General features: G+C 43.1%; 1 protein-coding gene across 5 annotated transcripts in view; it reads left to right on the top strand.

The window, feature by feature from the left end:
• The first annotated feature begins 11441 nt into the window (after positions 1 to 11441).
• The window catches only part of ERG (ETS transcription factor ERG), a 169909-nt gene continuing 158187 nt past the window's right edge, over positions 11442 to 23163 (top strand). For 2 of the 5 annotated variants that reach the window (XM_077342700.1, XM_077342702.1), the window contains exon 1: positions 12501 to 12686. Coding sequence is in view for 2 of the 5 variants with exons in the window: in XM_077342698.1 (XP_077198813.1) it covers positions 12990 to 13064 (75 nt within the window). In the remaining 3 variants the exon portion in view is untranslated. Of the gene's footprint in view, positions 11662 to 12500; positions 12687 to 12951; positions 13065 to 23163 lie in introns of those variants that run through there. The other 3 variants (XM_077342701.1, XM_077342698.1, XM_077342699.1) reach the window with 3 other exon arrangements.

Raw genomic sequence — 23163 nt, 5'->3', positions numbered from 1 at the left:
GGCAGTAATTTTGTATTCAAAGCTTTTCCCTTATTATTTTTTACACTGAGTATGCTACATACTTTCCTCCAGTAAGAGCACTCTTTCTACTGAAAACTCCCCATAACATTGTGTTCATCAGTTCCTATCAAAGTAGGGAATTATCCAGGAGTCTAACTTGTGACAAAAGGTATAACTTGGTTATAGAGGGAGATTGAATGTGTTAATCTCTTTCTGTCTACCTTGGTTTAAAATGTCATTTTTAAACCAGAGAATTCTGTTGGATGAATTTTCATCCAAATGTATGATAGGTGACATTAACAAATTTGTCATTTTTTCCTAATTGCTGGATCAGTCATTTTTACAGAGGAGGGCAATTGCCAAAATGGTCTCTTCTACAAAGAAAGCAATATTTTTCTCCATTAAGAAGCATATTTGTCTATTCTAAATTGTTTCAAACCTAGAAACGAATACTGCTACATTTAGCTTGAGTAGTGCAAACTTCACAATCAACAGTAATTTCAGATTCCTCCTCCCAAAGTATTCATAGTTGTCTGAATTATTTTGAACAGCAATGCAACAGTGGCAAGGGAAACTGCTTTGAAATGCCTCTGTATTTTAAAACGTTTACTTCCAGAGACAAAGAGCAGAACCAACTTGCCACACATTAAGCAAGAGGTAAAACTGGAAGAGTCATGAAGCCTAATTCTCAGCCTAAAACATTACTGTCCTGAACACTTCTATCTTGTATATGGAGACATTTTAAATATTTGAAAATGGTTCCCATGTTTCTCATTAATCTTTCCTCTATGCTAAAATAAACACCATCCTGAACCAGCAGTTTCTTCTAGGCCTGGGGGCTCCAGTGTGCACCCAGAACTCTCACCACAAGAACTTCCCTGTTCTCTACAAAGGAGTTTGGCAGCTCCACATGATTCATTTTGAAGCGAGAAGCTCCCTGGTGCAGAAGTTCTGGGTGTGCATTACAACAATCAGAGAGTTCTGGGCATGGGTGGGCATGTCTCGCATATTTAAAACCTTCAATCCAGAGGTATAAATGTGTAGAAGGAAGCAAGTTTTCGTGCCTATGTTTCCAGCTGGAATAATGCACAGCAACTATTGCCGTGTACATGATTCCTTGTTTAATATTACAGCTAGCCCCAGTCAGACAAAAGGTAATATTTCCAATTGGGTGCTTAGAAAAAGGAGGAAGATTGATTCCAGCTTCTTTCATGCTGGATTGTTATCACCATTATTGCTTTGGTATATAGCTGAGGGCAACATATGACTTGATGGATGCTGCATACATGCAATTGAAACAGGACCGATGATTCCTATGAGTTGAATTGCAATGATTAAGAAATTAAAATTAATTATACCTGAACAGAATTAGTTAACCCAACCCTCCTTCCCAAGCAAACAAACACACAGACGCTCCCTTCCCCACTCCCATTCCCCCCCTTATCTGTTGGTTTCCCAACCTCCTCCTCTCCCTCCCAAGCAAACACACACAAAGATACACAGAGACTCCCTTCCTTTCCACCCTCGCTCTTCCTGCTTACGTTTTCACCCTCCACTGATTCCTCACCTCCTGCTGGCATTGCAGCTGCTTCTTCATACACTGTTGGTGTCACAGGCACTGGCTGGGCCCCTGGGGGACACCATGCTGTCTTGGAGGCAGCGCAGTCACTTCCTTATCCCCCGCTGGCATAGCAGACACTGGCTGGGCCCCAGGGGGTGCCATGACCTCTGCCTTCTCAGGTCCCTTGATCTCTTCTGCCTCTTCTGGTGTGCTCCCTGGGGCAGGACTATGGATGTCAAGTCCGTATTCATATCCGTTTGAGGAGGCATGCCAGAAGATATGTCCCATATCAAAAATGACCGTACAATTGGATGATTCTAAAAAATAGGCTTGACTTCCTAGTTAAATGTGTTTAGAACTGCAGTCATAGTGGCAAATCACAGCTACTTACCATATATAATGGAAAGGCCCTCTCTGGTTTAAAATAGTAAATATATTTGTGATTTATTTTGTATACAAATCTTAATTTGTTTCCCTGTTCTATCCTGCATAAATTTGTCACTAGAGGTTGGTGACAGATGTACAATGTGTTTCATATAATCTTTGTTTTGTGTACAAGGTCTGTTGATAGGAATGATACATAATACAATTTGATGGAAGCACTTTGAGGTCAATCCATGTTATTGGGAACTGCTGTTTATACTGGCAATTTGAGCAGCAAAAGGCACACTCAGCAAATGGTTAAGAAGAAAAAAGAAGAAATCCTAATGAGTTTAACTTATTTTTATTATCACAAACTACATTTTATATTTTGGATAAGTCAGGCTGTACTTTGTCCAGAAGTTAACAATCTAAATTAGAGCAATATTCCAAAACTGAATAGCTGAATCAGACTTTTTGTTTTGATGTAATGAAAAATGGAAGCATGCTTTATTCTTTCTAATGTTGAGTGTGTGGAAGAATAGGAATTTGCTGCCCTCAGGGGAACTTGATTTATTTTTCTACATGAGCAATTGCTCTGAGCATGTCTTCTGATCCAAAGGCTAAAGTAACAAAGCATTCAGAGATACATTGGGACCCCTCCTTGACACTGAGGTAGTCTGAGTATATGTCATGCAATTAGTCTCTCATGGTAAATTTGCAGTTCTATCAAATGACATGTGTCTGGAAATTTCTGGACTAGAGAAACTAACAGTGCCACAAGAATTGCTATGTGACGGTGATGGCTCAGCTAGCTTTAGTTGATAACCTATAAGTGCTGAACTGTTGTAAATCATTACTCACAGACTGGTCTCAAAGGGTTGACACTGGAAATTAGTTATCATCAATGAATCTGTGAAGGTCCACAGAGCAAAACCACCCTGAGCCATAAGGGAGGGCAGTATATAAATGCAAATGAATAAAATAAATAAATAAACAATTTTATCCCTCATGTTTTTCAATCTGTACACCGCCCGTGGCGCCACGGGCGCCACGGACTATATAAAAGAGTAAGGGCTTGTGGGGAGGAGTTAGGGCGGGACCGGTCCGGGATAAAAACTCAGAGGCGTCCAATCAGGAGCCGCAAAGAGGCTCCTGATTGGGCCCCTCCAAGTGCCACTCGAGGGCCAAGTGGCCAATTGGGAGGCACGCGTAGCGCGCCTCCCTATTGGCCAATTGGCCCGCCCTGGACTCGCCGCCCACATCCACCATTTCCCCACTTGCCGCCGAGCTGGACGCATCTCCAGCAGGAGCTGCGCCTCCTCCTGTTGCCAGCGGGCTGCCTTGCCGCCGTCCCAACCGGCTTCTTCTCGCCCGCCGACACACTCGCCTGCCGCCCACCCGCCGCCGCTTTCACTTGCCACGCTGGCCCAGTGCCAGCCGCGCCGCTGCCAGAGCCGTGAAGCGCCACCCGATGCCTCAGCCCACCGCAGAACCGCCACCCGAGGCCTGGGAGCCTCCTGGTGGGAATCGCGCCCAGAAGCCGTCGCCACCGCATGAGCCCTGGGAGCCGCCCGGCAGCCTCGCTCCCGTCGCCAGGGCGGGAATCGTCTCCAGAAGCTGCCGCCGCCCCAGCCCCAGGAACCGCCCAGTGTCCTCGCTCCCTTCTACAGGCCGGGAATCGGCCCCACAAGCTGCCGCCGCCCGAGCCCCAGGAGACGCCCACCAGCCTTGCTCCCTTCACCAGCCCAGGAATCGGCCCCAGAAGCCGCCGCAGCTGCTGGAGGCCCAGGAGCTGCCTGGCAGCCGTGGCCAGAACACCTACCGGCGCCACGCCCTGAAACGACTCTTCACCGACCTGCAGCAGCCCCAGCTCGACGCCAGGCGCCCGGTGAGTGATCTGGGCCCAGTGGCGCCGCTGCCAGGGCCTCCCTGCCACGACAGGCTAGCGCCCATTGTATTTAGACATACAATGGGCTTTTTTACTAGTCTCTATATAAAGCCCTTAGGACAAATCATTCATAGCTTTGGGGCCGGTTTTAATCAATATATGGATGATACCCAGTTCTCTATATTCTTATCCAAGTCTCCTGCCTGGGTGCTGTGGTAAATTGGCTAAGAGCAACCACATTGCAACTGCACTCTGAAAAGACCGAGGTAACACTGATTGAGAAGACAGGGATCTTGATAGACATTATGCTTCTCGCTTTTGATGGAGTTCACCTAGGAACTGAACTTTCCCAACTCATTCCAGCACAAAAGATGGTCCTATACTTTGATACAACTGATCCGGACATCTGGATCCACACTAAAGTAACATCAAAACTAGACTAGCATAACGTATTGTACATTGATTTTCTCTCAAAATCAGTTCAGAGACTCCAATTGTGCTGAACACTGTGGCTTGACTATTATTGGAAGCTAGATGAAGCACACAAATTACCCCTATCCTATATTCTAAGGTCTTCATGGCCTTGGAACTTTCTGTCTGCTGGGCTGCATTTCCCCCCATGCACTACCATGACAGCTGTGCTTATCTGGGCAATGTCTCTGCATGTCACAGCTTGCAAATGGGCAAAGCAGCAACTGTCCATACATGTACTTTCTCAGTTGTGATCCCTACCTTGTGGAATGATCTGTCTGAGGAAATCAGGAGAGCTTTCACTCACCTGGCTTTCTGCAAACTATGTAAAACTTAAATTATTCAAGAGGGCTTTTCTACATAGGTAATAAGGTTGCCCTGCACAAACTACCTATCTCCTTCACTACTCAAAGGAGTCTCAGAGCGGCTTACAATCACCCTCCTTCCCCCTCCCTGCAACAGATACCTTGCGATGTAGGTGAGGCTGATAGAACTCTGACAGAACTACTCTGTGACAACAGCTCTAACAGGACTGTGACTAGCCCAAGGTCACCCAATTGGCTGCATATGGAGGAACAAAGAATCAAACCTGGCTCTCCAGATTAGAAGCCAACACTTTTAACCACTAAACCAACCTAACTCTCAGACCATTTCTGCAGTGACTAAAATTTTTATGGCAGAACTAAAATCTCCTGTTTCAGGCGTAGCCCCGACTGTACTCCGTTTGCCGCAAGTTTTGTGAATCTTGAGAAAATGCAAGTTTCCCCACTCCCCTGGGAGGGAATTTGCAATAACCTAAAGTGGAACTCAAAAGTCGCATTGGCTTCCTTGACTGTTTCCTACCTCAAAATGATGACGTTTTGAGAGCCAACTAATACTTTGTCTCTGCCTCTCCTCCACTCCCAGTGGTGTTTAAAATATATATATATATATATGAATAGGATTACGTTACATAGAAATTCCAAAGTGGCACAAGCAGGATACACACACCACCTCCCCATCTCCCCCTCCAGCAAGATTGAACATTCTTTGTCAATTTCATGAAGAAAAATCGAGCCATGGTCAGTTTCAGGCAGGGAGGCTTCGAATATTTCATCCAGCAGCCTCCCCTGGCTTTCCCAAAGTACCAAAAAAAACCCAAAGCTTCTTTTTTTATGACATAGGAGCAACCTAATGTAATGACTTTTTTTTTAATAACATGCACTATATGGAGAGTAGAAAAGGGGGAAGGAAATTGATGACACAGGATGCTTGCCTGAAGTGGCACACTTAAAACAAAGGTGCAAGTAGGCACCATTTTTCCCAAACTGTCTTTTAATTTGCATTGCTCCTGAGAAGGCTTGGGGAGGGGAGGATGAGCAAACAAAAAAAAAAGAAGAAGGAAGGGGGCGGTACTAATCATCCATGCCTCCAAAAACAGCACAGGAGGCAAGACTGGCTGCCAGTGCCTCTGAAACAGGGGAATTGTGGTCCATGGGCATCTGGAGGGCTGCAGTTTGACTACCCCTGCTCTGAAATAAATGTGAATGGTACGAGGCGAAACCAATCCTCATTCCTCAGTATTGCCATTCAGAGATGACATATGTGGAGAGCCAGGCGCAACTTCAATGTCAAATTCCAGAGACCAATACGAAGGAAACCCAAAGAATACAGACAGCTGTGGAAACCCTCTCAAAGATACTTGAATAAATTATTGGGAATTGTTGTCTATACTTCTGTTCAGCTTACTGAAGCCAGGATCCTTCTATGTAATATTACATTATTTAATGTGCCATGTTAATACTTATTCTTTGTTTCAGTGTCTGCTTTTAGATTTCTAATTTGTTCTACAATTCTGATCTTATTGTTTATTGAATGTCAATTATATTGACTCAATCTGTTTAATCTGCCTTGAGTCCAAGTGAGAAAGATGGATTATAAACACTGTAAATCTTTTTTTTCAAAGGATCACAGTTATTAAGTACAGTCCTACCTCAGCCAAATAAAATGTTGAGTGGTTTACATCGTATATCTATGCATCTGTTAATATTGTAGCTTATGATGACTGTATTTCTCTTGAAAATCAACATTTTGCAGTGTCTTCTACTATTTCACTTTCTGGTCTGGTCTGATGTCACTATAAGGCTGTGTTGGCAAGGAGGACATGGCATGCATGGTTGCTATTGATGCGACAGGCAATTTTATCAACCTAGAGGCAAGTCACTCAAAGGGACTCTATAGATGTTAAAATCTGAATTCAGATGACCCACAAGCAACTTCTATTAAATGTAATCACTTCATATACATTACCATGCCATAAGCATTCGGTGGACACCTTGTTGGTTCAGAGTAGTTAAATGAAACTTTTCCAAGGAACGAAAAAATGAAGCTTGCTTCATATTAATGTCATGTATTATTTTTTGAAATGTCAGTCTAATCAACAAATTTGAATATCCTTTCGTAACAAAGACCACATCCAACACTCTCCTGCATTGCTCTACTTTCTCATAATAAAAAAGAATTAGGGAGTCTTCCTCATGCTAAATTTATGTTCCCTGTATATTTAAGTATATTACTATGGATAATCACCCTCCATTACCTTATATAAAATGGAATCTATTGTTTCCTCCCTAGTGTGCATTTACCATAGTGAACTCATGCTGCCTTTTTCATATTGAACTAACTAGTAAGTCATAAAACCAGTGCAAGAAATATCTGCCCAAAGGAACAGAACTTACAGAATGGAGAAAAAGGACCCCCCCACCTTCATAATAGAATCAATGTTCTATTTAACACAGTGAATTGTTTCAAATTTCAGCTCTCATATCCTCACTGAACAGCCCCTTCATCTTTGAAATATCCAAAATTCTGAAATTTACAAGACCTTTTAAAAAAACTATAAACGAAGCAATTAAACCTCCAGATTGGAGGATGTAAACCTTAAAAGGCCTCTTTATAGAATTTCAAAAGAAAGAGCGGGTTATATTTAGCAGGTGTGGCAGCCCACGCAGGACATTTCATTGAGAGAGAGCCTGACATTATCCAGCAACAAATACTTACATTAATATAAAACATCTTCTGGAGGGACCTTTTCCCGTCCTTCCTTCCTTTTGTTAAAACAACTGCTTGGTAATCATAACCCTTTAGATTAAATCCTTCCACATATGCATCACTGTATTCAATGGATAAAAACCTTCCCTCCTTTTTGTCAGGGTTATACTTTCACCATTGGCTGTCTCATCAAATAAATTTATTTATACAAATTAAAACATACATATAAATTGATATATCTATATAGAGATATGCTCATCTACATATACTTTTTAATTTGTACAAATAAACCTTTCATTTGATGAACCAATGGGTATGATCCTGTAGAGAGGGGGTGGTCTAATTCAAGGTAAAAGTGAGAATATGCATAAAAGGTAATTTTTCTTCAATCAAAATGAGTAGCTTCTCCACCCCAGGCACACTGCCTCGAAATAATTGTCATCATCAAGGAAAAACAGTTACTTTCTAAGTGGTACTTTGAGGTCATTTTTCCTAGGAGGGAGATGAAGTGCCATATGTATAAGCTTGAAAATATCTTAATATTTATTTCTAGAGGTTTAATTCTTACACAGAATGGTACTCTCCATTATACACTAATGAAGCTCACTTCCTTCATCAATGACTTGAGTTTTTGCCCTCTTAACTAGTTTCAGTAGAATAATTTACCAGAGCCCTGGGCATCATAACATCTTCACCATCATTAAAGTTTACCTTTTGCCTGAAATGTAACAGTGATGTAGTATTTAAAAATGCTTATCTGAATTTATCTTTGCCAGAAGATTACAGATATATCAGGTTATGCTGTATGATAATTATCAAATTGGGTGAATCATGGCAGTTATTCTCTCTTGGTTGTGGAAAGGGCTATTAAGTCACAGATGACTTATGGCAACCTGATAGGATTTTTAGGGATGCATGGGAACCCTGGACTTCTTTTTGTCTCTCATAGGCCCTTTATGCACGGCCGCCGAAACGGCGATTTCGGGTCACATGGAAAACGTGGAGGGGGAAGAAGCGAAGCAAACCGCTTATGCATGGGACGGGATGCAACGGCAGCAAAACCCAGAGTAACCGATTATGCACGTGGCGACCCCGGCGCCGCTTCTGTTTACGCCCAGGTCATCCGGAAGCTGTGCTTTCTTCCGTGTTCCACTAACACGGCTTGTTCGGCGGCATGCACCGAATCTGCGGCCGGTTGCAGCCGGTTCCGTGCATTATCGGTGATTTTAGTCGCCGCCATTCCACCCCGAATGTGCGCTATCCCCCCGTGCATAATGGGCCATACAAATACTAACCCGGGCTGATCCTGCTTAGCTTCCACAATCTGAGATCTTGGCTGAATCTGCACAGAGCTTTTATTTCAATCCCAGGTCAATTCAATCCCTGCCGTCTACACTGAATGTGATTTCCATTTTGATTTTGGCTGATTTAAATTTCCCCTCTGCAACAAGCATGATTGATTCAGAGTGACCCTACCTTTCCCCCTGGAGTGGATATAACCCTCAATATTTGAAAAATCAGCATGAGAAAGCATGCAACTGTCTGCTTGTCGCGAACTAACGTGCTGCCGAGCCTCTGATGCTGTAGAAAAGCCCTCATTGGCCAGGGTAGCAGTTCAAAGGCTTCCTTGTTCCCAGGCTGCAAGTTTCCCTTAAAGCGGAAGCCCTAACTTCTCTCTGCAGAAGCTCCAGAAGCCCTAACTTCTCTGACAGAGATTTGCCTCTTGGATTTATTCCCCCTCCTCTGCTGTCTCCAATCCTCCCACCCCACCCTTCAAGAAAAGAAGCTCCTGCTGCATTTGGCTCCTTGCCCACTTCTGAGCTTCCCTAATCATGTGCAGAACACTTTTCCATTTCAATGGGGAGGGGAGTTAGAGGAAGACCCGAGTTCAAACCAAACTGAATTCAGCAGGATCCACAACAGAATAAACAAAGTAAGTGCAGAATCAGCCCAGGTTAGCAGAGGTTGTCCAGATCACGGCTGTCCTTAGCTATATGCAAAATATTGTGTTCCCAACTACATGTCATAAATGTATGGTACAAGAAGATTCCAAGCAATACCACAGATACAAGATGGGAATCTTGTTGGGATTCTGCCCAACCTTTCCTATTATTTTGATGCATATGAATGTAGGCTGCTATTTCATAAGTTACAAAAGGCCAAAAGTCCATCTTGTTAGTGCCTCTATAAGACAAGGCTAGCAAGCCAGGTTTTCCCCTATTTAAGCCAATACATACCAGACCTTAGGATATCCCATAGAGCAGGTATACCACAGAATTTTACCTGTAGAACATATGGCTCAAGAATAGTAATTCCCAAAGATGGCAGTACATCCCCTCCCCTGGAGCAGTGGAAGGATCCAAGGGGACAGTAAGGGATTTGGGGGGTAGTAGAAGGTCAATGAGGAATTTGGGGGCAGCAGTGGGGCTTCAGTTTGACTCTTCCTGCTGCAGCTGTGTTTTCCTAGTGAAAAATGTCCCAAGGTGGCTTGACATTGCCATTGGGTAGTAGTGACCCTGAACTATTTTGGTGGTCTCCCATCCCAGTGCTGACCAGGGCCAACTTTTCTTGGCTTCCTGAAGAAAATGACACCTTCAGGTAGGCTGGATGGGATCGTATTCCAGCAGAGCTTCTTCCTTTCCTTCTCAGGCTTGACCTCAGAATTCCAGGAATTTCTTAACCCAGGGTTAGCAACTCTTCCCCAAATTCTCCATCTTTGGGAGACTGGAAAAGCCTGCTTGCTCCTGGTCATGGGATTTTCCATTGCTTCTCTCTCTCTCTCTCTCTCTGTCTTTCTCCCAGATGAGGATTAAAAGTGGCTTTGAGAAATGGCTTTTACAAAGAACTTATATATTTTCCCCAGACTAAAATATGGCCACTGTACAACCAAAACAAGAAGTGTAGGCAACAGAGTAAGTTTTGAATTTACAGTAGTCCACGGAAAAGGTGTGTGTTATTTATGTGTGTGTGTGTGGGACACACTATGAATGTGGCCTGGGTCAATGGGGACAGAAGCCTGAAAAAGTTTGGGACCCACTGCTTTAGACAGTTCAAGCAGGCAATCTAACCATGCAGTACAAGCCGTTAGGCAACATGATAGTTTGAAGAAGTTCCTAAAACTACATTTTTGTCATTCAGTCTATATATCTTTTGGCTGATATGAAGACTAACTCTTTGGATGCTCTGTCTTCATATTATAGCATACATGGAGAAACATTATGTTTTACACTATTATTGCGATCAGCACAGTCATCTAGGCTATGGTTGACTTCAGGGCAATTTCCATTTGGCACATATGAATATGCATCACCTATACCACATATATGGACATATACTACTCTTCAATTGTAACAGGAGTAAGGTAGGTTCTGCTCACAGCCCCTATCACACAGGATTTCTATCTATTCATTTCTGTATTTTGGTCAACTGAGTAGAATTTTGCTTCTCTTCATTGCCAAAGCAGTGTACTACAGTGACTTCCCAGATGTTGTCCATACATATTTCAGTTATGAAGCCCATTACAGGTGCCTCAGATCAGCACTGTTAGCTCTCAGTCTTATTGGTATGCTTGATCTTAGCGGGAAAGGGCTGGTGTTCTCAGAAGACAAGATTGGCATACCCACAGCTAAAGTCCTTGGAGTTATTAGACCTGGCCTCCTGCTAAAATAGCTACTAGTAGACCCAACTATATCCCCCCCCCCCCAAAAAACAGGAAATGGAGCCCTGAAGGCTTTTAAACTGGAGAGAGTGGGGAGAGGGTATACAGTCCTCAGTCTGACCCAGACTTGGGGGTCTCAGTGTGTGCTTGTGTTTTTTTGGGAGGGGGCCTTCTCTTTTTTCCCTGTTATTTTGGCAGACTTTTTGGAATGTCTGGGAGCTAAGGGCTTTGCTTCATGGAGCAGAATTCTGAAGCTAGAAAAAGAGAAAGTTATAGACTAAACCACAGAAATGTAAACATGTCTGCAGCTAAAATAACTCCACTTTCATTGAAAACACTCCTCACTCACAATCAGACTTCTGTGTGCTACGCTCAATAAAAGTGCGTTAATAGCCACCAATTAATACATTATGTAACTCTGCTGCTTCTTTTTTTCTCCGACTAAGACACTTTTAGTCACTCGTTTTTTAATTAAAGGGGTACTCGAGTTTCTTTGCCTGTTCGCCCTCGCGTCTGTCTGACGGTCAGTTGGGATTCGTGGCTGGGCTTCAGAGCAGAAGAGGGAGAGAGAGAGAGCGAAAAAAAGTCGCTTTCAGCAGCACAGGAGGGAGAGCGTCAATAAATGAACGAACAAGCCTGCCGTCGACCGAACGCTACGATGGCAACGGACAAGGGAGACGAGGTCCCTGGGTAAGCATCTTCCTTGCAAGCGAGGGCAGGCCTTCGGAGTGGCGCGAGTGAAAAATCGGACCGAGGTCCGTCTTTCACGCGGACTTGACGGCCTTCGTTGTTTACCACTTGGGCTGTCTCGATCCACCGTTGGGCATTTCCTCAGCTGGCGAACGTCCGGGAGCACGTGGAGCCTCCCGCCGCCTCTGTCTTAGGGTCCCCTTGACTCCGTACGCCTCGCTGAGTCCCTTGGGCATCTGCAAAGGCACTGCCCAAACGTGGTTGAGGTACTCCCCCTCTCCCCCCCCCTTGGGGTCCCTAGACCTCGTTAGGCAGCTCGAGAGGAAGCTCACTAACTAAACCCGGTGGGTCCTTCCGAGCCTTCTGGCCATTGCAAAGCTTCATCATAGTCTCTTTCCGTCTGAATGGGTCACGAAGTTTCGATTTGTCTCCCTTTCGTCCTCCCAGGAACAGGGATTTTAAAATATTTGGGAACCCCCATTTTTTTTGTTCTGTCTCTCTCTATATATATATAGGCCAAAGTCACGTTTCCAAAAGTCCTTCCTCGGCCAGGCTGCTCTTCCTTCGGCCACCTTCCCGTCCACGTGTGGGCTGGGAGCCGTTCCCCCTCGCCGCAGGACTGAGAGCGAATGGGAGCCCCTCCGCTCCTAGGCGCGCAAGCCACCTCCCACTGGAGCCAATGGCCGAGCTCTGCCATGCCTTTCAATGGAGCCGGCGGGCCGGCGACGCGGGAGTCCACCCAGGCGCAGCGGCGCGCGTGCCGGGTCTTCTGCTCCCGCTGGAGGCCGGCGGGGAGCCCCTGCTGGGGACTCGATCAGACTTCCGCGCCAAACGGGGGGGGGGGGGAATAGAAGACGACGAATCGGGCTGCCGAGCCATGATTGGAAGGCGAGGGCGGCTCTCGGCGGCCAGGACCGCCACTCTGGGCTGAGTCCTCCGGGGCGCCGGACGAGCGCCGCTCCGCCCGCGGCTTCGCGCTCGCGCCCCTGCCGCTGCCCACGCTCCGCTCCCTCCGCGGCCGGGAGGTAAGTCCCCCCCCCCCCAGCTCCCTCTAGGGCCTCGCGCGGCGGGGGACGCGTCTGGGCGGGAAAGGCGGGGGCGGCGACGCCAAGTGAATGGGAGGGTTGCAGGGCTCGGCGGGGCACTCCAGGGCGCGCTCCCTCCGCCCGGCGGGGAGGGCAGACAACGGGGGACCGGCCCCCTCAAGTCTTGCGCTCCGCGGCGCAGGCCGTCTGGCTCTGAGTGAAAGAACCAGAGCGGATGCCGACCTCTAGTCTATGTGACGGGGGCGGGAGGCCCTCTGCATATGGGCAGAGGCATTCAGTACTATGTTACCACTTCCTTGCTTTGGAAATCGGGCTCCTGGCTCAGCCCTGATGCAGTTGAAGATGCGGTTCTGCCCTGTAAGTGTAGCTCCGAGATCTTGCCCCTGATGGGAAACGTGCTGGAAAGTCCCGCAAGAATTCAGAGCCAGACCGTGCCTTTTGTGTCACTGCAAGGCATCCTGCACGCTGGTGCCCACTCTACCGAGGATGGTTTGTGGACCTGTGGATGGCAGGGATTGAAAGCGGGTTCTTTCAATCCCTGGTATCCACTTGCTAAAAAGTTTCCTAGAAGTTACGTGAAGTGTAATTTTCCAAAAAACAACACACCTCTGAATCCAGTTATGAAAAGGCATATGTTTGGGTGATATTCAAGACAGCTGTGAAAAGACATAGTTTATACATTCGTTTTGCCACATGTGAAGTGGTAAAGAGCTCTCGGGACTTTTGAAGTTATTACCTGGTTTTTCTCATTAATTCCCTCAGCAGCCCCCCTCCATCTTCCTACAGCCATGCATTTTCCTTGCCCATAGCTTCTTGCGGTTTATAGTAATTCTTGAAAAAATGTTTAATACTGACATTATGCTTATGGTTTTTTGGGTGATATTTATATTACGTGCTCATAGTTCTTGGAATTTGAAATTTTACTTTCAACTTTTTGTGCATCTTATCTTGAGTTCACAATACAGCATTTAGTAAGTGATCTGTGATCGGTTTCACTGCATGCTCATTGCTGTCACTTGTATTTACTTAATTTCTGTTGTGTCATGCACTTTTGCTTGTTTCCACAAAACATTGTCAAAATTTACTTATAATGCTTCATTCACTCACTGGTACAGTAGTCTCTTTTGACTCTGCAGCTCCCCTCCCCTGCAAGGTAAAGGAGTTTAGTTTTGACCGTTGAACTTTAATTAAATGAAACAGCATAATGAATGCTGCATGGATTTGGTGGATATGCAAATAATACAAAAACATTGGTGATCAGGTGTTTGTCAAGTAAATATCAAGGATAATTTTATCAAATGCTTTCAGTAAGTGACAAAATACGCTTGTATATTTCTTTTCACAAAAACCTGCACTAAAGTAACTGCTTGTTTTAAAATACATATGGTTTGGGATCAAAGGAGCAATTTGTGTAGTTAACAAAATGATGGAATAGTAGTTTGTGAACTGCCTTGTTTTCATGTAGTTTGGAGCCTCACTAGGGAAAGTGGAACTGTTAGGTCTGTAGACTGCACATGGAGAACTGTCACATTCCTTAGTTTTAACCCCATAAGCACAACTATGGCTTGTTTGAAGTCAGTGGAACAGACAAAGAGTGCTTTGAGTTCAGATAAAGAACCAACCAAAATTTCATTAGCATGTCTTTTCCAGGCATGTGAATGTACTATTATTAACTATTATTCTGACACAGGTTAGAATAATGAAATAAGGAGTGCTCTTATTTCTGCCTTAGAAGGGAAATCCAACTCAGTCTTGATTTATGACATGGTATAAACTAATTTTTGACATTTTTGTGCACTTCAGAAAGAAAATTAAAAGATATCAGATGACTGTTGTATATTAAAATTAATACTTTTAAAGGTGGCAAAGCTATTATTTTGTAGAAATAGGCAGTGATTTTTCCCCTCCAAAACAATAATCTTCATGTAACCCCCTCCCCCCCCACACACACATGAAAGGGGCCCTATGGATTTCTTCAGAGTGGAAAACCTCAACAAATATTCTAAAGGTTACAGCTTTGAGCAGCTTCCAACCCTACTTTATCATATCTGTTCCCCCAAATTTAAACAAATCCTACAGTACTGGATAAAATTACATGTTGTAAGAATTGTATAAATATTTTGTCACTATTAGTTCTACATATAATTAGCTTTTTATCTGAGGATTTTGCTGTTTTCATGTCTAATTTTTTTGCTTACTTTATTTTGATCTTAGGGTATTGCTTTTTTAACATTTTCTAGCCGAATTTCAGTCTCTGTGCTTTGCAATAGCTTATGCAAAGCTTCTGATGAAACCCTTTTGTGCTGAAATGCCCTGCACAACTACAACATGTTTAAAAGGCAAAGTATAGTTAGCTATAAACCCCTTTTTGGTGCTGGAAATTTGTTGTTTTTTACATCAGACACTGAAAAGATGAATCAGTTAATCCATTAACTGCAGGTTCAAAACATAACATTAGTTTTACTTTAATCATAGTGATCTGTGAAAGTACTTGTGGCACTGTAAGCAACCATATGCATCTCTTGATGTAGTATACACAATTCAGATTAGTTTCTTTATAAGAAATTACTTTCCTCTTGCTCAGTGAAAAGAAGCTAGTCTGTCTTTTCTTTGGAAAAGATTACATTTACTGTGCTAGAGTACTTCTTTAATTAGTCAGTAAGTGGATGAAAACCCATAATTTGTTGACAGTCTGATTGTATACTTTAATATGTTAATTTGAAATGTTATCATAATACATTTCAAAAGTATTTCAGAATAGCTGAAGTATCATTGTCAAACAGCCACAAGTGGCTCCTGATCCACTGAGTGAGCATCAATCTACAGCTACACAGAAAAACAAAAGCTTCAGTGCATCCTATTTCAAACAAGTTTCAACCTATTTTTACTATCTTGGCTTGACAGGGAGATGGAAACTCTCTCCCCCGCCCTTCCCCTTCAGGTACCTATAAAACTTGAACATGGCCAAAGACCCTTTAGCACGGAGGGGAACACTCCTGTTGTTTACTTGTATTATCTTTTTGGTTGTGAGCTGTTTTGGGTCCATTGAGGGAGAAAAGCAGGACACACATATTTAAACAAGTAAAATAATATATTTCAATCATTAAAGGAGAGGGCTGAGAATACTTTTCTTCTTTAGGAGCATTTCATTAGTTCTATCATGTTGAGGTCATCATGTAACATAGCTTTGCTTGTTATCTTAATTTATGATCAAATAGGCTTGTGCCATTTATTGGGGTCATTCTCCACTATCTGTAATTCTTTTAAGTTTTTAAAAACATGATGTTCAAAACTGTTAAAAGTAATCTTTTAGTATTTTAATGAGTGATATCTTTGATATCTTTGTGATATTGATATTGGTATATTAATTAGTGTACACTATCAGAGGATGAGATGAGCAATACCATTTAACTTGGGGTACCTAAAAAGAACTTAGTCATTGAAGCTGACTTCCAGAAATAGTTTGAATATATAATTCTGCAATAGTTAAGAGGAAATTCATAAGCACACATTCATGTTCTAGAATCAGCAAGTGAAATATGGAGGCTTCTCCCATGTAATTTTCTAGAGGCTTTCTCCCTATTGAAATTGCATTAGCAGAACGTCTCAGGATTAGACACAGCAGAGCGTATTGCCTTTGCTGTATGCCAAACCATTGAATTAAACAGTCCCCAACTTGTGGGTATGAGCCCTTCCATTTATGTTAAGTGATTCTTTATTCTGTGGTTTACCTTCTTTCTAAGAGCCAAACTGGGTACAATGTCATATTGCTCTCTCTACTGTAGATCTACTTCTGTAGCTTGATAAATGCAAAATCTGGAGTGATTATCAGAATACACTAGAAGTTATTTTCTGAATAATCCTATACAGTTGCATTTAGTTTGGCATTCTGTAAAATGCAGAATAGGAATGAAAAATTTAGTATGCTTCCTTCATAGTATAGTAAGACTATTGTAGGTGCAGAATTGGCAGTCTAAAATTACTTGGCTAAATATAAATGTAAGTAAAAAGCAGGCAATGGGGGGAGGGGGGAAATGAAAGGGTATATATCTAAATATAGTGTTGTGGATGTGTTTGTTGCGCATAAACTGTATTTTAACTTCTTCTGTTTATAAAAGTATAGTGGTGGTATATGTATATAATACTGATAATGTGGTTGAATATAAGAAATAGTAACTTAACAATGAAAGCCAAAGGGTGTTCTCATTTCTAGATGCAAGTATGTGCAGAGAGTAAAATGTGTAGTTATTATGAAAAAAAAATATCCCCTTGGGTCTGGCAAATTTCACATTGACTGGAGAACTAAAAGGATACTTGATCTAGAATAAACATGACTGACTTTGCCAAAGCTTTAGGCCCCATACCATAGTTGAATGAAGGCAAAAACTCCATTAATTTCAATGGCATTTCCCTTGCTTGGGACTGTGCCCTAAAGGGTCTATCCCCCCTCCCAAGTTACATTACTGCCACATTTTCTTTGCCAGTGTTTTTTTTTAGAGGTATTACTGGAAACATCTTCGTTTTGAATGGAGCTTGCATCAAATCAGATTCTTTCCCAGCTAGCTTTATTCTAGAAAGACTTTTTGCCTTTTACTTCAAGACTGTGGCCCCAATGTGGAGGGCCATTTAGCAGGCTCTCTGCACATCAGGATTTTTGAGTTGGCCTTGCTGTTTCTGAATAACTACTGTCCCCTTCCCCAGTGACACCTGATATATTCTTCCTGAAAGGGCAGCTTTTGAAGTGGCTTCTGAGGCAGCCCAAAGATTGGCTATCAGGAAAAAAATGACTCAGGAGACATTATGTTCTGTACAACAAAAGATCCTAATATTATGTGTATATATTTCAATTGAGCAGAAACTCTTAATTTAAGGAGAGTTTAATGAGCTTTAGCCTATACATTTATGTAAAAATTAAATTTCCTTTTATGTCCATCATATTTTAAGTTTTCTGCAAATTCGAGATGTGAAACTCTCAGAGTTTGAGTCTTCATGTCAAACTTTTTAAAAGATCAAGCACCTAATAGTATGGTTTCTTTGGGTTTACTGAATAATGGTCTATATTTCAGATTATCAGGCCACAGAAATAAGTATGAAAATATTTGAAAGTTGGATGGTGGTGAGGATTAGTAGGAAGGAATAAATAGCTTGGATTCTTCTGTGATGTGGTAGCATGGTACCATGAGCTCTGAGACTCCACTGGTAACTTCTTTCTTACCTAACTCTAAGCCACTAGCTTGGTCTGTACGTTTGTGGTATAATGCAGGAGTGGGAAGTATTATACCTCCTTCCTCATGCAATTAACTTTTGTGGGGGGAAGGTTGAATTAGGGAATCTGTGGGTCATGGCATGCAAGCCCTGCGAGCAATTATACTCTCTCTTCATAATGCTGTGAAATATTATGGGCTTTGCCCCCTAGTGAAATGTAAGGAGGAAATTGGTAACATTGGCCAGCCAAAGTATGATCTGGGCAAAGCATCTACCCCTTCCAGATATTGGTAGTCTGGGCTTGTCTAGAAGTATGAGGAGTGGAGAGCATTAGGAATATTTGAGTCAGCTGAATGAGACCTGGGCTGAGCCCTTTCCCCCTTTTTCAGGTATTTAAAACAGGTGTTTAACCCTAGACCTTTAGCTTGTGCATCTCAGCCAGTGGTCTTATGTGAGCCATGTGATTGTAAACACCTTTGAGACTCCTGGTAGAGAAAAGTGGCATATAAGAACCAATACTTCTTCATCATTTGCTTGTAAGCCGTTTTGAGACTCCTGCTGGTAGAGAAAAGCAGCATATGAGAACCAATCCTCCTCCTCCTTCAAAATTGTACCAAGGGCTTCCTACATTCTAAGTGGTCACTTATATTGTATTTTATGCATATTGAATTGCAAGTTGCTATGAGTTCTCAGTGAAGAAAAGCAGTGTAAAAATAACTACATAAATAACGTACGTGGGGAAAGTGTGGTTAATTAAAATTGCAGGGCAGAATATTTTAAACTATTAGGGGTTCAAGCAGACCAATGTCTTCTCCTTTCTTCCCCCCTTCAACCGTTGTTCAGCTGCCCTCTGTGTTTTGAGACCCCTTCTTCCTCTTTCTTCTTTTTATCTTTTAGCTGGCGATTGGTGGAACAAGTTATCCTCTTGGCCAATACACTGCTGTAGGTGCCGCTGGATTTTTTGCCTTTATAATATGTTTCCACTCTTGGCAATTGGTGGCAGTAGTTTTGACCATGTAGACAGTCAATCAGTTTCTAAGGTCTTCCTTGATCTGTTTAAGCCATGTTTTCTTTGGCGCTAGTTGTTGGCTCTTCCATTCATTTGGTTGTTCTCACCAGGGGAGTTTATGAGGCAGTCTGCTGGTGTTCATTCTGCAGACATGGCCAAACCATTGCAGTCTGCACTTTTGGATTTGTCTGATTGTCTCATTTTGATTATGATCACATAGAGAGATACCCAGAATCTGCCACAGGCATCATATTTGGAAGGTCTGAAGCTTGTTTATGTCAGGTTTTAGTAAAGTCCATGTTTCTGATCCAGCAAGTCCTCACTGCAGCAAGTCCTCACTTCAAAAGAAGACAGCAATACTAAACTAAAATTTTCTTTTTGTAACTCTAGCACATTGTTGTAAGCTGTCCAACCTGTCTTGGTGTAGTGGTTAGGAATGCAGACTTCTAATCTGGCAAGCCGGGTTTGATTCAGCACTCCCCCACATGCAGCCAGCTGGGTGACCTTGGGCTCACCACAGCACTGATAGAGCTGTTCTGACCCAGCAGTAATATCAGGGCTCTCTTGGCCTCACTTACTTGACAGGATTTATGTTGTAGGGAAAGGAAGGGGAAGGCAATTGTAAGCCTCTTTGAGACTCCTGCTGGTTGAGCAAAGCAGCATATAAGAACCAACTCTTCTTCTTCTACAACATAAAGCAGGTTGGTCTGACTGATAAGAGGAAAAGCCTGTTTGTTCTACTGAAGAGCACAACATATGCCGAAACATCCACAACCCAACTGTCATATATGAAGAAGAAGAAGAAGCTGGCTGCATGTGGGGGAGCGAGGAATCAAACCAGGTTCCTAACCACTACACCAAGCTGGCTGTAATGTGACTCCATTAGAATAACAAAACTTAATAATTTTTAACAAGACAAATAGCAGTATCTGGTTATTGTAAATTTGAGTGTTGTCTTTTAGAGGGTGATGACCTTTTTCTGCTATGAAATACTTCACGCAGTTGCTCATTGATCTAATGATACTAACATCTGAGCAAGTATGATTGCAGATGATGTTTACAATGGGTATGTATACCTTTGGTTTTCTTTGTAGAGATTAACTCTAGAGCACATTTGTCAATCTTAAAATTGATACTAAATTTTAAAATTGCATTTGTGAAGTGGACAGGGGTGCCTCATTTACTGTAGAATGCTTTGGGCATGTAATGCAATATGCTTCATAAAATGGACACGCTATCAGCTGGACTTTACAAAAACAGCAATAGCTGACTTTAAATACAGTTGTAGTTTCTTATAGATTGTTTGTAGCTACAAAATCAGGTAAACAAAAGAATATTCCTTAAATTTTAATTTCTTTTATACCTATGCATGTGGAAGTAGCCTCCAGGTATATATATTAGTTAGATTGAAGTGAGCATGCAGATGGGATTTGAATGTGCTTCTTGATAAGCGTCTTAATTATGATGTGCTGTGAAACCAAGGAATCTTGAGAGAGGGGGGAGGAAGGGGAGGGAAGAAAGGAAGGCATCAGTTCTCCTGGGGAAAACAGCTACTTCAGAGGGTCACAGACCCTCCTACCCTCCACCCTCATACAACAGTGTCTACTAGGGTTGGGCGCAGCACAAGGGGGGAGGGGAGGGGAGGTGTGGGCACCGGCGCACTGGCTGGCACACACATGCAGGCAAGCGCCCAACCCTAGTGTCTACACAGGTCACCATTGTCCCCACCTTCCTATCCAACCCCACATCTTCCAAAAGCCAGGCTGGGCAGGTTGTAGAAGGGTAGGCTGCCAGTTTCCTGGCCCCACATCTTCCAAAAGCAGGATCAAGAAGGCTGCGGGGGGTGGGATGCCACCTTCCTGTAATCCTCCTCCATTTTACAAAGGCTGGGCCTAACTAGGAAGGCCGCAAGAGGGACACCTCTTGCAGCACACCCCCAGGGAGGGCTAATCAGGTAGGGAGTGAGTTTTCTGCACACAAATTCAACTTTATAATGTTTAGTGATAGTAATAGTGATGAGCAGTATCATGAGGATAAGGCAGTCCCTCAGACACCCAGGTCTTTACAGGCTTTAACAGTCAGTGCCAGCACTTTGAATATTACAGGACTTCTAAGATTCAAGGGCTGTTTTGCAGGTGAAGAGACTGTTGATATCCTTCCTTGAGAATGATGCCAGTTTACAAGGCTCCAGAGATGCTTATTTGAGAGAGGCAATCTTCTTGCTTCTTCAGCTGCTGCTGCTGCTTCTATTCCTGCCTTACTCATGAAGTACCTTTGAAGGATTTTCCATATGTGAGAGATGTTGTAGACTACTTCCACTCAGTCCAGCAATATGCTCCTGTATATATCGCTCAAGGGATAGCCCAGGTTAGCCCAATTTTATCAGATCTTAGAAACTAAGAAGGGCTGGCCATGGCTAGTATTTGGATGTAAGCCACCTCTGAACATCTCTTGCCTTGAAAACCCTACAGAACTGCCATAAGTTAGCTATGACTTGGCTGCAAAAAAAGTATATATATATATCACTCTTCCCCACCCACAGAGGATTCCATTTTCATTTGTTATATAAGATAGCCATTGGTGAATAGACTTGAAAGTGCTAGGGAGTTTACAACATATATTAAATTTGGCAGGAGGCTCTCTGGCATAAATGGGAAATGTTCTTTCCAGGTTTATGAGTCGTCTGTAGAAAAAATGAAATGTGTTTGTGTTACTACTAAATTAGTGTAAAAATAAAATGTATACATTTATTTTTAGATAACATACCTTATGCTACCTTTAAGGTTTATATCCCATATGATGTTGCTCACAGACATTGATCTGTTGTAGATTCAGGTGGGTAACCATGTTGGTCTGAAGCAGCAAAACAGTTTTTAGTCCAGTGGCACCTTAAACTTATTTAAAGTTTAAGGCTTTGTGTATATGCACACAAAAGCTTATGCCTTGGATAAAACTGTGTCAGTGTTAAAGGTGCCACTGGACTCCCCTTCAGTTGACCTGTCATGTATTCCTTATCTAGCACTTTGACCACTGTCAAGAAAGCCAATGCTTAGAGCAGTGGTTCTCAGCCTTGGGGTTGGGACCCCATTTGGGGTCACTTGGCCCCTTCCACAAGGTTGCTAGGTTGCCTGCCACTGCGGGCGGCAGCGTGTGGCGGCGGTGCGCCAAAATGCTTCACTCAGCTATCTCAGAACTGGCAAAAAAGCAACCCCCTCCCCCTGTGAGTCCAAAGTCGCCCCATCCCGCCTGACTCTGTCCAGCAAGCCCCATGTGCTCTGTAGTAGGGCTACCACAGAACCCTCCTCCCCCGTGGTTCAAAGAAGGGAGAAAAGAGAGAAGCGGTGAGCCAAGGGGGCAAGATGCACACCCAAGCCCGGCCTGGAACAGGACAGTGACACAGTGGCAACGGCAGCAGTAGCCCCCTCCCTGGGCAGGACCCTCGCCCCCCTCCAGTCACCTCCTGCGGGGGGGTCGGCGGAAGCACCTCCGTAGCACTAGCAGAAGCGCCTCTGGCTGGGTCCGCAATGGTCTTCGGCGCCAAAGTTGGGGTCGCAGTGAAGAAAAGGTTGAGAACCACTGGCTTTAGAGGCTTTGCATTTTGTATAATACAGTTGTGTTTCATCTTCACAGCGGGGCTGCTTATACAGTTTCTACCATTTAGATATCTTTTAAAGTGTAATGCTTCAGAAAACACCACAAGTTAACTGGTAAATCCATGCTGCTATTTTATATAGTAATCAGTAGGGTATACTGTGTGAATGTCTGTGCTACTGCTTTTGAGCCAGTTGTTTATGTTCTGCCAAGAGGATTTAATGTACAACCACTAGTAAAGCAAAGAGCTACAGTAAGTACAAATTCTAGAGCTGTTGTGCAAAAATACATAAGATACTAGCGGAATGTGACATCTTTAATCTTATGCATATTTACTTGTGAGTAAGCCCCCTTTAATACAGTGAGATTTATTTCCAAATAAAATTGGGTCACAGAGGCTTGAGCTTTAGAAGCAATGGTGTACATAGAAGAAGGGCTGGTGTGTATGAATGCAGATTCATATATAGAGAGATAAATATAGGTAAAGTGTAAGAAGAAAGCAAATTAATTAAGTGAAATCTAAAAAATAACTGTAATAGAAAGAACACATCCTGTTAGCTGAAGTGTTAGACATGGAGTAGATGTCTCTCAGTGATTTCCTTATAATAAAATCTTTGTTTGGCACACTCTCATAAAAGGGTGATTTATTTA

The sequence above is a fragment of the Paroedura picta genome, chromosome 6, assembly GCF_049243985.1.
Source record: "Paroedura picta isolate Pp20150507F chromosome 6, Ppicta_v3.0, whole genome shotgun sequence".
Taxonomy (NCBI): domain Eukaryota; kingdom Metazoa; phylum Chordata; class Lepidosauria; order Squamata; family Gekkonidae; genus Paroedura; species Paroedura picta.
This window is presented reverse-complemented; position numbering and strand designations above follow the sequence as displayed.